The sequence below is a fragment of the Spinacia oleracea genome, chromosome 4 (genome assembly GCF_020520425.1).
Source record: "Spinacia oleracea cultivar Varoflay chromosome 4, BTI_SOV_V1, whole genome shotgun sequence".
Lineage (NCBI taxonomy): Eukaryota > Viridiplantae > Streptophyta > Magnoliopsida > Caryophyllales > Amaranthaceae > Spinacia > Spinacia oleracea.
The window spans coordinates 29,818,477-29,835,215 of record NC_079490.1 but is presented as its reverse complement, the minus strand read 5'-3'; the positions used below and the strand labels follow the sequence as shown (position 1 = coordinate 29,835,215).

The 16,739-nt window shown below is 37.7% G+C and overlaps 2 protein-coding genes across 6 annotated transcripts; one reads left to right on the top strand and one right to left on the bottom strand.

Annotated features, from left to right (window-relative positions):
* The first annotated feature begins 1,056 nt into the window (after nucleotides 1–1,056).
* LOC110775899 (uncharacterized) lies at nucleotides 1,057–15,456 on the top strand. 5 transcript variants are annotated; one of them, XM_056826816.1, is made up of 5 exons: nucleotides 1,188–1,326; nucleotides 2,619–2,862; nucleotides 13,062–13,179; nucleotides 14,215–14,455; nucleotides 15,032–15,456. In XM_056826816.1, the coding sequence occupies exons 2-5, from the start codon at nucleotides 2,627–2,629 to the stop codon at nucleotides 15,058–15,060; spliced, it is 624 nt and encodes a 207-aa protein (XP_056682794.1). In that variant the 5' UTR covers nucleotides 1,188–1,326; nucleotides 2,619–2,626; the 3' UTR covers nucleotides 15,061–15,456. The 5 variants fall into 5 exon arrangements, with proteins under 5 accessions (XP_021836189.1, XP_056682794.1, XP_056682795.1 ...); XM_056826817.1 differs by lacking the exons at nucleotides 14,215–14,455; nucleotides 15,032–15,456 and adding exons at nucleotides 13,805–13,917; nucleotides 14,026–14,208; XM_021980497.2 differs by lacking the exon at nucleotides 2,619–2,862 and having other exon boundaries at nucleotides 1,057–1,326.
* On the bottom strand, nucleotides 7,333–10,370 carry LOC110775898 (uncharacterized). Its single transcript, XM_021980496.2, has 2 exons — nucleotides 8,591–10,370; nucleotides 7,333–7,711 (listed from the first exon to the last, which is right to left on the bottom strand). The coding sequence occupies exon 1, from the start codon at nucleotides 10,173–10,175 to the stop codon at nucleotides 9,204–9,206; it is 972 nt and encodes a 323-aa protein (XP_021836188.2). The 5' UTR covers nucleotides 10,176–10,370; the 3' UTR covers nucleotides 7,333–7,711; nucleotides 8,591–9,203.
* Nucleotides 15,457–16,739: the final 1,283 nt, after the last annotated feature.

Sequence of the window (16,739 nt, the reverse complement as noted above, 5' to 3'; positions counted from 1 at the left end):
TTCCTCAATGCCATTACAGGTTTCAAAATCCTATAGAAAGACGAAATATTACACGAAAATCTAATAAGATCTAAATAGTGGGTGCTAGATTTTAAACTGAAATTAGTTACGATGTCATACCATTTTATTCGTGAAATTTAAATCAAACCTATGCAAATTAATCTATTCGTGAAATTTAAATCTACCCCACTACCAAATTCAATAAAATAGAAAACCCCAGAAATTTAATTGAAGATTATTGCAAAATTCCGTGAATTTTTATATCAAAACATCTACCAAATTGATTCTAAAAGAAATCTCCAGATAATCAGATGAAGAAATTGCAAATCACATAGCCAATTAGAAATGAAGGAGAATAATTCCAAAATTACAAATTGGCAAATTATTGTAGTCGCAAATTGGAAAATATGAAATAGCAAATCACATAGCCAATTAGACGATCAGAGAGAAAAAGATAGAAGAGAGAGAAGAAAAAGCCTAGAGTGAAAGGACCAAGGTCGAGGCCAGGACGAAGAGCGAGGGCGATGGCGCCCATGGCAGTGCCTTCACAGCAGCGACGAGCTCTCTCTCGCTGGTGGTGTTGTGGTGGTGGCTGCGGCTGATGCAACATTTCTTCAACCGACATTTATTAAGACAAGAAGTAGAAGAGATAAACCACCAAAAAGAGCAGTTGAATGAGAAGGTGAAGCCCCACCAGCGTGCACCGTGGCAAGGGCAGGAGCGGAAAAGTTCTCGCTATTGGCCGGGAGAGATTGTTGGAGCCAGCACTGGGGCATAATGAGAGTTATGATGACCTTTAGGTGGTAGAAACCACCACGATCATGGCAAGAAGAGTGAAGGCGGCACCGACAGTTTCCTTTCTCTTGCCTATGCATGTTTTCATTTTCTCTTTTGATTTAGGGTTTTCAATTTGCGATTAGGCTTCAAAGGGAACACGAAATGTATAGATTATGAGTATGATAATACAAAAAGTGAAATTAAAAAAATCCGTGCATAGCATGGACTTACGTCCAGTTTGCACTAATACAGATCACATACGGAGTTTCCGTATTTTATTAGGAAAATACTCTTCCGAATTTCCCCTCTTTTTTCGACTGGGTAAGTTTTGCCCCTCTTTCAACCGGAGCAAGCTCAGAGAGGAAAGAGAAAGTCCGACAGGGAGGAGAGAGAGAAAATGGGGAGGGAGGTATCAGAGAGCTGCGTTGATAGTTTATTGATAGAAATGGTTTCTACTTACGCCGATCGTTTCTACGCCAGCAAACCCGAGCTTGCCGCTCGTCGCATCGAATCCATTGGCTACCAGGTTGGCCACCAACTCTCAGAGAGGTACTTTGAGTTTTACCACTTTTTTTTGTCTCTCCTAGACCCTAATTTCTATTTTAATCATTCATGTTGTGAATTTCTGAATTTTTGATTTTAAATCGTGAATTGTTTTTGTGATGGTGTGATCTGATATATATTTGGAAAATTGAGGGAATTTCATTTGTTTATTGCCAATTTCTGAAGAAATCGAGAACTCTTGTTGTTGATGATTTTGAATTGTATTGAATTGAATTGAATAGACGATGGCGGAAATTTGAGGAATTAGTTTGCGAGGGATTGGTTTGGAGAAAATAGTGAGACGTTTCACATAATGTCGTAGTTTGTTGAGCTATATTGGTAAAAAAAAGAAAGAAAATGCTGGAGGCAGGAGTCTTAGTAGCAGAAATCATAGTTTAGTTACAGTACATTGTTTTTAGAAAGTTGTGTAAATTGTGTTATGACCACTGTTTTCTCGGCTGCCAAGCGAGTAAGATCCGGTACACCAGAAGCTTGATTAGATACGAAGTACGGAGTAATACGTAATCAATGAGTTGCTTTTCAGTTGTCATCGTAGTGTCCCCTGGTTACTTCTGGCTGTTGCTATGTATGAATGAGATTCAGAGCATCATGGCCATTTCTCCCTTCCCTGTACCGGTTAAGATTATCTCGGCCTGTACTTCTCTTAGTTGAAGTGATTGTACTGTTTACAAGATGTAATTGCATAGATAATTTGTATAAAATTCTGGTTTCCGTCAACTGCTTTTAAAATGTTGTCGAAATTTGAGTTTCTTCATATAGGAGTGTTAAAGGATACGAGGCCTATAGGGGTGTAAAGCCCAAAGGTACTGTCCATGACTAGCAATCATCAGCACCTAAATATCTAGCTAGCCGTTTTGTTGGTAATTCAGTACAATAGTACATTCATGCAACTGTCAAATTAAGGCTGTCATGTGACAGTTATAGGAAGGGTCTAGGAAGGGTCTTTAGTTTGTCTTCTTGTGCTAGCTGTCCTAGTATGATGTCATAGGAATATTAGGTTTGCTGAATGCCCTCAGTATAAATAGAGGAGCTCATAATCATTGTAAGTCAGATTGATGAAAATTAATGAAACAGTAGCACAACCTTACTCTATTTCTGAGTTCCCATATATTTGATAAAATGCATCAAATTATCATGGTATCGGAGCAAGGTTGGCTTCATGAGACCTCAGCAAATGATAGAGCCTACTGATTCATCATTCCAATCTATCAAACACATTTCTGATTAAACACACTTCTTTTCTTCTTCTATTTCTGATCTAAAAATCCTTTCTTTAGTGTTAAATATGGAAAAGTCAGATGCAGTAGACATAAATAGCCGTCTCTACCTTCATCCATCTGAAGGATCTCACTCAATCAATGTTGGAAAGCTATCTGGGTCAAAAGAAGATTACAGGGCATGGAAAAGATCCATGGAAATCACCCTGTCATCAAAAAGGAAGCAAGGTTTCATTACGGAACTGTTGTTAGAGACTCAACTGATGCAGCAAAAGGAGAGATGTGGGACACCTGCAATGACATGGTAATTTCTTGGATATTTGCCTCTGTTTCAGATACTATAAAACAATCTATTATGTTTTTCAATACAGGTAGAGAAATGTGGTTAAATCCGGAACAAAGGTTTTTTGTGGTTAATGGTTCAAGAAAATATAAATTGTCTAGAGACTTGTATGAATATAAGCAAATTGGTACTCCTTTAATGACTATTTCACCATGATGAGTGTTATATGGGAAGAATTAGAATCATTGAATAGGTTGCCCGTTTTCAAAACTAGCACTACTGAAACTGTTCAGTTCCTCAAAGCTTTACAAATCCAAAAGGAAGAACAAAAATTATTTCAGTTCCTTAATGGGTTGGATGAGGATTTTGGTCCTCAAAGGAGTCATCTTTTGATGATGTCTCCTCTCCCTACACCAGATGTAGCTTGTTCATCTTTACAACAGGAAGAACTGCAAAGAGATGTTCTTAGGAATGTCAAAACTGATGATTCATCAACAGTGAAACTACAACTGCTCATTTGTAAAGCAATGGTGAAAGTTGTACAGCATGTGGTGTGATTGGCCACACTTCAGATAAATGTTGGACCATTATAGGGTATCCACCATGGCATCCTTGGTCTAAAAGACCTATGAGAGGCAGAGGTGGAAGGTCTCAACAGCAAATGGAATAAAGGGAGGTCTGGAATGGTCTCGAGACACAGATGAATGGATACTGGACTCGGGTGCCTCAGATCATATGATAAGTGATTTTGGCAAATTGATTGAACCAAGTGTGGCAAGGAATAGTCCAAAAATCAACTTACCCAATGGTGGTACATCTGCAATCAGTCACACAGGAAACGTGAGACTGGAAAACGGAATACATTTGAAAAAGGTACTCTATGTACCGGAATTTAAGCACAACTTATTGTCCGTGAACAAGTTGGTCTCACAAGACAACTGCAAGGTTCAATTCTACCCTAAAGGTTGCATCATTCAGGATGCAACCAGTGAGAAAGTGTTGGGAATTGGAAGAGCCTATAATGGTCTCTACTTTTTGGTGAATGAACCTCTTGAGCAGATATGTCGGAAATTGAAAAAAGACAATGTTCAGAAAAATAATGTGGGGGAGAATAAGAGCGGTGCTGCTAATAGTGCCTCGATAAAGCTGGGAATATCCAATGTGGGATCTCACGCGGATAAACCAGTAAAGCTGTGTTATGGCATCACAGATTGGGACATGCTCCATGGACAAGATTGAGCTTGTTCTTAATCTCTCAATAGAAGACACATAAAAGTGGAATATGTGTGACATGCCCCTTGGCGAAATTCACAAAACTGCCATACAAAGAGAGTGAATCTCATGCTGCTTTACCATTTGAGTTAATTCACGTGGACATTTGGGGAGCATACAGAGTTAGTACACGGAGAGGTCACAAGTACTTTCTAACCATTGTGGATGATTGCACAAGAACTACTTCGGTGCACCTCTTGAAATACAAGTCATAATTTTATAATGCAATTCAAGAATTTGTGCAATTTGCTGAGATTCAGTTCAACAACAAAGTGAAAATTATCAAGTCTAATGCACCAGAAATGGATGACACCCCGTGTAAGAAATACTTTGCAGAAAAGGGTATTGTGCATCAGGCAAGCTGTGTGGATAGACCACAACAAAACGGAAGAGCCGAAAGGAAGCACAAGAATGTTCTCGAAATGGCAAGAGCCTTAAGATTTCACGGCAGGTTTACCACTGAGTTTTTGGTCGGGGAGATTGTGTTTTGACTGCAGTCTATATAATCAATAGACTTATCTCCTATCTTAAGAAACATGACATCCTATGAAAGGTTGTTTGGTACAAAACCAGTGTACACAAACATGAAGTCTTTTGGGTGTCTTACATTTGCTTACAATCCTGAACATCACAAGGACAAATTCAAAGTTGGGGGAGTTCCTTGTTTGTTCCTAGGGTACCCTCTTAAACAGAAGGGATACAAAGTTCTTAATCTCCTAACTAACTTGACATTTGTGTCAAGAGATGTAAAGTTTCATGAGCATATATATATATATCCCTATGCTCTCACTTCTGATCAAGTCTCAAAATTGCCTAACAACACTGAAAGAAACACAGATGGTTGTAGTGAGCAAAGAAAAGACTGGATAAACACTGATATGGTGGAAGATGTTCATCAAGATAACAGTCACACCGAGCCAAGCATAACTCAGACTCAGACTCAAACTCATCCTGCCTATCCACCTCAACAGAAAGTCAACCAGACCTACTAAAAGACCATATTGGATGAATAGCTATCAGACAAACTATGTTTCGGCTAGTCAGATTGAAAAAGTAGCCACAACAAAGCACAAAAACAGTTTTGGTGCTCTCTAGCTAGGGTGACAAGTAACTCTCATCCTGATCCACATCACTTCAAGCTAGCTATTCAGAATCATCAGTGGGTTAGGGCAATGAATGACGAACTAGAAGCACTTGAAAGGAATAATACTTGGAGTATCACCGACTTGCCACCGGGAAAAAGGGCAATTGGTTGTAAATGGTTGTATAAAACCAAGCATGACAGAGATGGGAATGTCGAAAGAAATAAGTCTAGATTGGTCATTTTGGGAAACAATCAGAAGTATGGTCTTGATTATGACCAAACATTTGCTCCGGTAGCAAAACTCACAACAGTGAGATCGTTACTAGCAGTGGCAGCCATGGAAGGATGGTTTGTAGAGCAGATGGATATTAAAAATGCCTTCCTTCATGGAGACATTGATGAGACTGTATACATGAAGCTTCCTCAAGGGTATGCAGGTCCCGGGAAACCCATCACTACAACTCAAGGAGAAAGTTATGTTGATCTAAATCCAACAAAGGTGTGTAAGCTAAACAAAACTTTGTATGGGTTAAAGCAATCCCCGAGGCAATGGTTTGCCAAATTATCATCAACCTTGAACAGTTTTGGATTTGCTCAATCTAAAACCAATTACTCCTTTGTCTTAGTTTTAAAAAGCGCGCCTTTTTGCGCTTAAAGCTCGGAAGCTCATAGCAAAACACTTCTGTCGGTCGAAGCCTAGCGACGTATAAGAAGCGCGCGCTTCCTGGTGCTTTTGCTCTTCCCGTAGTCTGGTACCCTCATTTTTTATAAAAAAATAAAGCCACATGACTCTAATCTTCGTTTTTAAAGTATCACGTGATTTCCTTTTTTTAAAAAGCGGATATTTGGGAAGTTTTTGAAAACCCTAGTGCAAATTTTCCCCCATCGCCGGATTTCTCTAGCCTTCTCGCCGGATTTCTCCCGTCGGATTCTGAATTTTTCTTTCATCGTTTTGATTTCCCTTTTTTTTCATCTTTTCTTTCCATATTTTCTCCATATTTCCTGAACTTTTGAAATTTTATTATTTATTTCTGGGTGCGCTTCGCCTACGAAAAGCTTGCGCTTTGCGCTTAAGCTCCAGGGCCCTTTTGCGCTTCAGTACGCTTCGCGCTTAGTTTAAAAAGGCGCAAGGCGCACAAGGGCCCTGGAGCCTAGGCGCAAGGCGCAGGCGCGCGCCTTTCGAATACAAGGCGCACAAAAATTCTATAAAAAGCTTGAAATTCAATGTAGAACAAAACTAACACATTTTATACTCAAAACAACATAGTAATCATATTAGTAATGCATAAATGGACGAAAAGAAGCACAATTGGTTGCGAACATACTGCTAAACGACAAAGTACTTAGTAGAAAGTAACTTAAAGTTCCACACAAACCACACAATCAACATAAAATAAATAAGTAGAAAGAAAAGCAAACACATTAGTTCTTCAAGCTTGATAGTAAGCATCCTAAAATGCTAGTACTCTATGTCATCATCGTCATACACATCATCCTCTACTTGATAATCCTCATCTCCCGAGTCTCCACTTATGTCCTCTTCCATCTCATCATCATCATCATCCAACAACACAACTCTAGGAGTGGAGCTACTAGCAACCCCTTTTCCTTTATCAACTCTTGATGATGATGCTCTAGTGGCATAGATAGGATCATTAGCTCCGGAGGCTCTATCAACCGCACCCCATGTCAAATCCTCACCATCAAATACAAAATTATCATCATTCTCATTCTCCTCATTATCATCCATCCTTCCAAGTAGCCACTCATTACTTTCATCAATCTCAGTTAAGAGAATGGGATCCATGGTGTCTTTCCTCGTGTACCGGCGAATCAAAGTTCGATTGTATTTCACATATACCATGTCATTTAATCGACTTTGAGCCAATCGGTTCCTCTTCTTAGTATGGAGCCGTAAGAAATAAAGATTATAACTTATAAGTAATTGCTCACATTATCTTATTAAATAATAGCATATTATTATGTAAATTTACTAACGCAAAGTTACTTACAAGTTGAAAAACACCCCAATTCCTCTCACAACCGGTAGCACTACAAGTGAGGCTAAGAACCTTTATGGCAAAATGCATGAGATTGGGAGTTGAATTTCCATACGAAGACCACCAATCCGCTATTGTAAAGAAAGTAGAAACATGTGTTAAAAGTCATAAAACTTAAAACTTGATATTTAATTTATGTAGATCAATACTTGATAGAGTGGTTACCTGGTGATTTGGTCTTCCTTTGCCTAATTGCCATGTTATGGGAAAAGAGTCCGGTGGCATTCCTAAATGAATCCAATTCATTAAGTATCTTGTCTTGAGTTTCCACATCCGGAACTATCCTTGCAATGCAATCATACATACATTTCACAACTTCCTCATTAGCAACTTGATCGGGTTTATCATAATGGATTTCCGGATTTAAATAAAATCCGGCCGCATGCAAAGGTCGATGAAGTTGAACATCCCACCTTTTATCAATGAACTCAAAAGCCTTTTGATAGTGTTCAACCTAGGAATGGCAATGGATCGGACTCGGGTCGGATGTAGCAAGATCCAAGTCCGATCCATTTACTATTCGGACCCTAGAATTAGATCCGAATCCGACTCCGAATCTCAAACTCCGAATCCGAGTCCGATCCGATTACCATTACATGAAGTCCATATCCGCTCCGACCCGACGGAGCTCCGAGAGGATCCGAATGAATCCGAACTTTGGGTCTGAATCTCTCAAGTTTAAAATCTGACTCATTTGCTAATCTGATTGCAAACAATAATTTATACGAAATTTTATTTACTTTCTACATTTCAAATATTCATACGGAATCATTTGCTAATCTGATTACCAACAATAAAGTACCAAACGAATGAAAAATATGATAATGAATTCGAATTTTATTTGCACAAATTATGGTTGGTGCTGCAAGAATGGTTGGATAGAAAAATGAGGGAAAGATGATAAACTGATTTGTAAATCAAGAACATACATCATATTGGTAAAAAAAAAAACTAAGATATGGGTAAAGAGATGGATAAAAAGGAGAAGTGGTAGCACCGTAGCAGTAAATGAAAGAGGAGAAAGGAAAGAATAGTTTGTCTGTAGAGTAGTTATGCGGCGGAGGAATAGTTCATTGGTTTGTATTGTAGGGTTTGTAAGTATATAACACGGAAAAAGAGAGTGTTACTTTATAGACTGTCGGGTCGGATTCGGGTTGGATTCGGGTCGGATGTTACACAAGATCCATACCCGATCCGCCTCCTATTCGGACTCGGAGTTATTTTTTCGGATTCGGACTCGGATTATTTTATTTCGGGTTTGGATCGGATTTTTTACTTCGGATCGGTTCGGACTCGGATCGGACTCGGATTGAATTGCCATCCCTAGTTCAACCTTCATTGAAAAAGCCTTAGAAATAGCTTCCTTGGCCCTATCCATGGCTTCATAAATGTAGCCCATTGGAGGCTTTTTCTCTCCATCAACCATCCTAAGCACCTTCACAAGAGGACTTGCCAACTTAAGAGCATGAACAACATTCTTCCAAAAGTTTTCTTGCAAGAGAAAGGATGCTATTTTCTTTCCACCCAATTCCTTTGACCACTTAGAAGCACTCCACTCATGAGAAGTAACCATCTTCCTCAAGTTGGCCTTTTGTTTATGAAATTGAGCAAGAGTGATGAAAGATGTTGCAAATCTAGTAACCGCCGGCCTATGCAAATTTCTTTCATGTGTGAACTTCCTCATCATGTTCACAAGAGGGATATGGCTATAAATATAACCATTCATGAACATACACTTCTTGAGTGCACTCTTGACCATTGGAAGTTTTCCAATGTCTTCCAACATTAAATAAACGCAATGTGCGGCACATGGAGTCCAATAAAGATGAGGTCTTTGTGCCATAAGTAGTTTACCTACAAATTACAAAATCAAATATAACCATTTACAAGTTAGAGACAAAGTAAATCTAGGACTTAAATTCAACTAAAAAGTAAAGGGAGAATGATTATTTCTTACCGGCCTTAACATAGTTAGATGCGTTATCCGTCACCACTTGAATAACATTTGCCTCTCCAACTTCTTCAACCATGTCATCTAGCATTTGAAACAACAAAGTTGCATCTTTCACAACTTCCGAAACATCCATGGATTTTATGAAAATGGAACCCCTTGGAGAGTTGACAAGAAAGTTCACAATATCTTTTTGTGCAACCGAATCACGCCATCCATCGGATAAAATGGAGGACCCTTTTGTTGCCAACTCTTTCTTATGCTCCTCCATTTGCTTGTTAGTGTCCTCCACTTCTTTGTTAAGCAAATGAACTCTAAGCTCATACATACTTGGTGGCTTCAAGCCGGGACCATATTGTCCAATTGCTTCAATCATCACTCCAAAGCTCTCATAATTAACCGCATTAAAAGCAATTCCCGCATCATAAAACCACCTAGCAATATGCCTACAAGTCTTTTCCCTTAACTCTTTGTCACAAACTCCAAAAATGCCGTTCCTTTCCTTTCTTCCTTGCAATATATCTTTGGGAGTAGAAGTGATAAACATGTCCAAGGGGCCTTTGTGCCTTGGTTTTTTAGGAAGATTGCTAGTCTTTCTACTTCTTTTACCGCTACTACCCACTATCTCACAATCTTCCTCTTCCCTTTCCCCATCATCATCAACACCATGATCAAATTGAGGTATGTTTGGCATCATTTGACTATTTGCCTTATCTTGTGCCTTTTTAATCATGAAATCCTTGACTTTCTCCCTTACATGTTCGGGACAACTAGGACATTTCAATGCATTTCTAAATCCTCCAACCAAGTGTTGTTTTAAGCGATAGACCCCTCCTTTTGTTACTTTACCACAAAAGATACATGTCCAATTATTCTTATTATTAGGATCCGGTTTTCCATACTTTTTTGCCGGTTCATAAGCACCAGATGATCCGGTTGATGGAGTGCCGGTATTAGAACCTTCCATAGTAAATTAACAAGCTGAAAATAGGAAAAGCAAGCATATATTATGCTACTGTCTACGGCCCTTTCACTTATACTACTACTGACTGTAAATTAACAATTTAAAACAGAAAAAAAATTAAAATAGAAACAAATAAATACAGTAAAACCGAAACCAATAAATAAAACAGAAAAAAAAAAACGTTCAAAATCAGAGAAGCTAAAAATAAATTAAAAAAAAAATATACAGAAAAACACAATTATAATCCAGAACCAGAACCGAAAAACAGTATCTAAAGCGAGAATCCAGAACCGAAAAACAGGAAAAAAAAATCAAAAAAATCAAAATTATTATCCCACAATTTAACAGAAAATGACGAAAAAGAAAAGGAGGAGAAAAACAAATACAGAACCAAAAAACAGAAAATAAATTCAAAAAAGTTGAAAAATAAATTTTAAAAAAATCAAAATTTTATTCCCAGAATTTAACAGAAAAATGACGAAAAAGAAAAGAAGAAAAAAAACGAAGAAAAGGAAGAAAGAAGAAGAAGAAGAAGAAGAAGAAGAAGAAGAAGAAGAAGAAGAAGAAGAAGAAGAAGAAGAAGAAGAAGAAGAAAAAGGAAAAAAAGAAAAAAAAAAGAAAAAAAGATAGATTTACATACCTGGAGCAGAGCCGTGGAGAAGCCGGCGGTGGAGGAGTTGTGGAGGAGAAGACGACGTCGGAGGTGAAGGTGGAGGAGGCCGGGGAGCACGAATAGACCTAGTAAGAGAGGAAGTGAAACAGAGGACTGAGGGAGGAACATAGGTCTACAATTTGGAGATTTGTTTTCTCCCTCCTTGGGTAGGTGGTCCCAAATCTCAAGAGTAATTAAAATATGACCATTGGGTCTCAAGTGGGGCAGGTTTATTTCAAAAAAATAAAATATAATAGCAATCCAAACAAATTTGTGCCTTGAGACTTAAAGCCCAAAAGGCGCTGCGCCTTGAGCCTAGCAAAAAGCGGACAAAGGCGCGCGCCTAGCCGCGCCTGATGGACCGTGCTGAGCCTTGGCTTCTCTAGGCACTAAGGGCTGCGCCTAGGTGTGCCTTGCGCCTAGGCGCGCCTTGGGCGTGCTTTTTTAAACTAAGGCTTCGCGCTTTTTAAAACTAAGCTCCTTTTCCACTCAGAAAGGAGATGGAAGATTTGTGGCTGTATTGGTGTATGTAGATGATCTGATCCTAGCAGGAAATGATCAAAGCTCAATCTACCATGCAAAAAGTCTATTGTCAGCTCATTTTCACATGAAAGGCCTAGGGGAGTTGAGATACTTCCTTGGAATAGAAGTTGACAGATCCGAGCAGGGCATATTTTTATCTCAGAAGAAGTATGTGTTGGATCTCTTAAAGGAATTCAAAATGATGCACAACAAACCTCTAAAACTTCCTATGGATCCAAATACGAAGTTGGTTCCTAATTCCGGTGATTTGTTGCCTAACCCTGAAGTCTATCAAAGGCTTGTTGGCAAACTCATTTACTTAACCTTGACGAGGCCAGATATCTCATTTACAGTCCATACTCTTAGTCAGTTCATGCATTCTCCCACTACTGTGCATTTTCAGGCAGCTAAGAGAGTCCTAAGATATCTCCTATCCTCTACTGGTCAAGGAATATTACTTGCAGCTAACAATGCAGCTTAACTAACTGCATATTGTGACAGTGACTGGGTTGGTTGCCCTGTCACTCGAAGGTCCACTTCAGGTTTCTGCATCCTACTTGGAAAGTCTCTAGTATCCTGGAAATCAAAGAGACAAGCTGTGGTGTCCAGATCATCTGCAGAAGCAGAATATAGATCAATGGCACTCACTACCTGTGAAGTTCTATGGATATCTCAACTTCTAAAAGAGTTGGGATTAAGTTCTCTTGGGACTACAATTGTCAAATGTGACAAAGGCTGCCATCTCAATAGCTGCAAATCCTGTCTTGCACGAAAGAATAAAGCACGTAGAAATTGACTGCCATTTCATAAGAGAAAAGCAAGCTGAAGGCAGTATTCAACCAGAATTTGTTCCAAGTCAAGAACAGTTAGCAGATGTCCTAACCAAGATAATTCCTGTTTAGCAACACAAATACATCCTAGACAAACTTGGAGTTCTACCTAAACCTCCACTCCAAGTTTGAGGAGGAGTGTTAAAGGATACGAGGCCTATAGGGGTGTAAAGCCCAAAGGTACTGTCCATGATTAGCAGCAATCATCAGCACCTAAATATCTAGCTAGCCGTTTTGTTGGTAATTCAGTACAATAGTACATCCATGCAACTGTCAAATTAAGGCTGTCATGTGACAGTTATAGGAAGGGTCTAGGAAGGGTCCTTAGTTTGTCTTCTTGTGCTAGCTGTCCTAGTATGATGTTATAGGAATATTAGGTTTGCTGAATGCCCTCAGTATAAATAGAGGAGCTCATAATCATTGTAAGTCTGATTGATGAAAATTAATGAAACAGTAGCAGCCTTACTCTATTTCTGAGTTCCCATATATTTGATAAAATGCATCAAATTATCAAGGAGTGATGATATATCATCCAACTATACTCTGTTAAAGAAGGTATGAGGGGGACGAGGGCATGGTGGGAAGGAGTGATGGAAGGCGAGGGAGCGAGTAGAATGGTTCTTTTCTGAGAAAAAGGGAAGGGTTCAAAATTCATTCTATTTGTTTCCTTTTCGGATTCCATCCCATTTTCAGTGTTTATGAGCCAAACAGCTCCCTCAGGGGAATCCCTGGAATGTACATTATAAGGATCATGATTAATCTTTCAGGTTAATTTTCTGGTGCTTAGCTTGCTCTATTTTATTTTTTAATCAAGATGCTTTTTTGTCTCTGCATTTAGTAACTACTGTAGGAAGTTCAGCGTGTTACATCAGTTGATTTTGCTAGGTATACCATGGATAGACCACGGTTTGGTGACCATCTTGAGGCAATCAAGTTTATCTGTAAAGATTTCTGGTCTGAAATCTTCAAAAAACAGATAGACAACCTGAAGACAAATCATAGAGTGAGTTCCTGCCATTTTTTTTTACTATTGCTTGATTTTCCTCAACTTATTTTGCGGAACTTAACTTATTTTTGCTGGAAAAAACCTACCTTTGCTGAACTTTTGTTTAACTTGGCTTATTTATAGCTCAACTTTGCTTTTTTTTTTAGTTCAACTTAATTTCCTTTAGATCTCTTCCTATTAACCCCCACCCACTGAATTTGAGTTTATTGTCGTTCCTTCGAACGAGGATTGTATTGCAATCAAGAATCAAGTTAATCAAGTAAACATTTTTTTCAACTCTATTTATTTACATATGCATACTGACATACAAATGAAGAGTTTTATTTTCACTAAATTATGATGATAAAGATGAAATACTATACTCTTCAAAAACAGGTCTTCTATTTTTCAAGCTAGCCTACTCACTTAGATGAGCAACAAATTACTTGACAAGACAAATAAATACAGTCAAACTTCATAACTGATCAATTAATTAAAGAGGAGAGAAACAAAACTGTAGATGGATAACTATCGGCATCAGCTTTTTTATACAAATTGTGTACTGTCAAGTACCAGAGAATTATTCATTTATTTTTTGAATTGCATCAACGTCAGAGAATTCTAATTAATTGATGGTGGTAAGGAAATCAAGGAGAAGGAGATCAGGAGAGTAAATCTAGAGAAGCGTGTGAGGTCTCAAAAAGAAGAACGAAAGCCGATGTGCTTCACGCCCCCAAATCCCCATAAAAGGAAAAAGTAAGAATCGACCAGGAGAGTTGACTTTTTGGATGGAATCAGGCTTTAGGATGCTGTTTTAATAAAATTTATTTCAAAAGGTACTTACTAACATTTTTTTTAGTAAAGGTGCTATCTCACAGCGTTGGTGTTTTAAAAGGTACTTTTAACCAACTTCTCTTTTTCTTCTTTTTTTCTGAAACTTCTTGTTGGTGAAACTTGTTTAAATAAGTTGAGGAGAACTAAGCCTAAGTACATTGATATTAATCATTTGAAGATTTATTGTCACACAAGGTTATTTATGTTATGTTTGGTTAGGGTACTTTTGTGCTGCAAGATAATCGATTCCGTTGGCTATCACACATTTCTGTTGATCCGTCACCTGATAGTTCTGGACCTTCTGGTGCATCTCAAGATGCTTCCGAGGCTTCAGTGGAGAACAAAGCTGCACAGGCAGCAAGCATGCATCTCTACTTTCCATGTGGAATCATAAGGGGAGCACTTACAAACCTGGGAATATCTTGTGCTGTTTCAGCAGATATTTCTAACCTTCCTGCATGTGAGTGATCGTTGAAGAGTTTGTTTGTTTGTTTGTTTGTTTGTTTGTCTGTTTGTCTTTTCCCCCCACCATCTGAAAAGAAACTTGTTGCCGTTTTCAGTTTTTCACAAATTGAGTACATTATGCAACTTTTTGATACTTAAGCTGCTACCATTTGCCCATTGCTATTAATAATGCCTAAGTTGGATATAAACTTTCCGTGTGTTGGATCTATGTTTAATACGCAGTAGTATATATATGCACAGAAAGTCTAATCTGATCACTAGTCCTTGGTATCAATCTCCAATATGGAAATCAAAGCTGACTCAGAATAACTCTTCTCCTGTTGGCCTTGCAGCAGCTGATCTTACTGTTTTCTTTTAGAGGGTGTGCATTACTGCTTACTCTTTTCAATTGTTTACTTTGAGATGCAGTGCTTACTCTTTTCAATTGTTTACTTTGAGATGCAGATTTAATGTAACATGTTTCTAGCAAATACCTTAGCGTTGTCTGTTTTATGCCTCCATTTCCCAATTTTTCATGTCCATTCCTATGTAGCAAAATAATAGTTCCACTCATATTTTGCTTCCTGAACAGGTTCATTTGTGATTCGGATAAAGGTTTAGAATGAAGTTTTCAGCCAGTGCTCTGGAGAAAATACGTTTCAAGAATCTCGGTCATGAGAGTGCGCTACCTTGTCTTGGTTTCCTCTGGCTGTGTGAAGTCGGGAATATACAGAGGATGCCGTGGTAGTGATTGCTTCCACTGGAAGCCCATGGAACCTTGAGCTGTTTTCAGTTTTCCTCAGAAGCTATGCATATAACGGATGGGACAAACTGGATCTTTAGTTTGATTTCGAATTAAAAATGCTCAATCACTTTGCCGTACTCTGGATTAATAATGTAGAATAGTAAAACTATCTTACCCATTTTTTCAAAAATTATGATATGCTGACATCTGGAAGAAACTGTGTAATTTCAAACTTTTAAGGATATACGGAGTAATGATCATTTTCTTGTCTATGCTGTTAGTTGTTATGTTTTTTAATGGGCGACCATATGCTATTTTGTTTTACGTTGTTTTACAGGTAAAAATTAAGGCCACAAACTGTTTTACAGGAACACTTGAGGCCTCTTATAATCGGAACTGCGCTATTGATTCCGCTGTTAAAATTTAATTGCTTGGCTTTCGTTCACAAAATATTCATGCTAGTATTCTAGGGTATTTGTGGTTAAAAATTAGGTTTAGATATTTCTTTTTATGACAGGAGGAAATGCAAGAAAAAGTTCTTTAAAGGTGATGTAAAATAAAGATCATATATCCGAGTAAAAGTTAAAGTCATAATGTTTAAAGTTGCCCCAATATAATATAAAAGTTGTATATGTAGTATTTTTTAGTGATAAAGATACTGTATCACTAAAAATACAGTATCATAGTCAAATTTAGTATGTGTGTCAACTCGATCTATATGAGATTGAGTTTCAGTTTTTGGAGGGTGGGTGGCCAGGGGGTGGTCGGAGTGTTGCTGGTGTTACAGAGAAACTGGTCAAGGAGGAGGGGTGAAGGGGGGACAGGGGTAAAGGACATAAATGTCATTTCACTATAAATACGTGGGCGTTTTTAAGCTAACGCAGGCGTAAATTAATAACTCTCAAAAATTATTCATTTAAAATCACTAATAATGTACGTAGTATGAGAGTATACAAATTCTTATGTACAAGTGCTATACACTAAATATTATGCTTAAAATGCTTAAAAATTAACTCAAAACGCTTAAAAAATATGAAAAATTGATTCTAAAAATACAATTTTTAAGCGATTTGCTTAAAAAGGACTGATTTTATGTTTATCTAAGAATAGCACAATCTTTTAGACCTATCTTCTTTTAAAATGCTCCCCTCTATGATAACTTGCTAAAATAGGTAACATGCTACAATATTTTTTAATCCTCTTGTTAATTATATAAAGAAAAAATGTTTAATTTGTGAGGTTGGTTTTCATATTACCTATTGTAGCAAGTCATTTATGAAAGGAGCCCTTAAAAGAAGACAGGTCTAAAATGTTGTGTTATTTTTAGTTAAACGGAAAGTCAGCCCTATTTAAGCAGATCGCTTAAAGGTTGTATTTTTAGAATCAATTTTTCCTAAAAATTACTCTTATAATGTAGAAATTGTCAATTTTTTAGTGATAAAACTTTTCATTTAATTAAAGTAATTTCTTCAAAATCAATAATAATGCATTCAACTCTTTAAAATGTTTAATTATCAAATTTTTTATAATCTAAAAGTTAATCAAAACATATTAA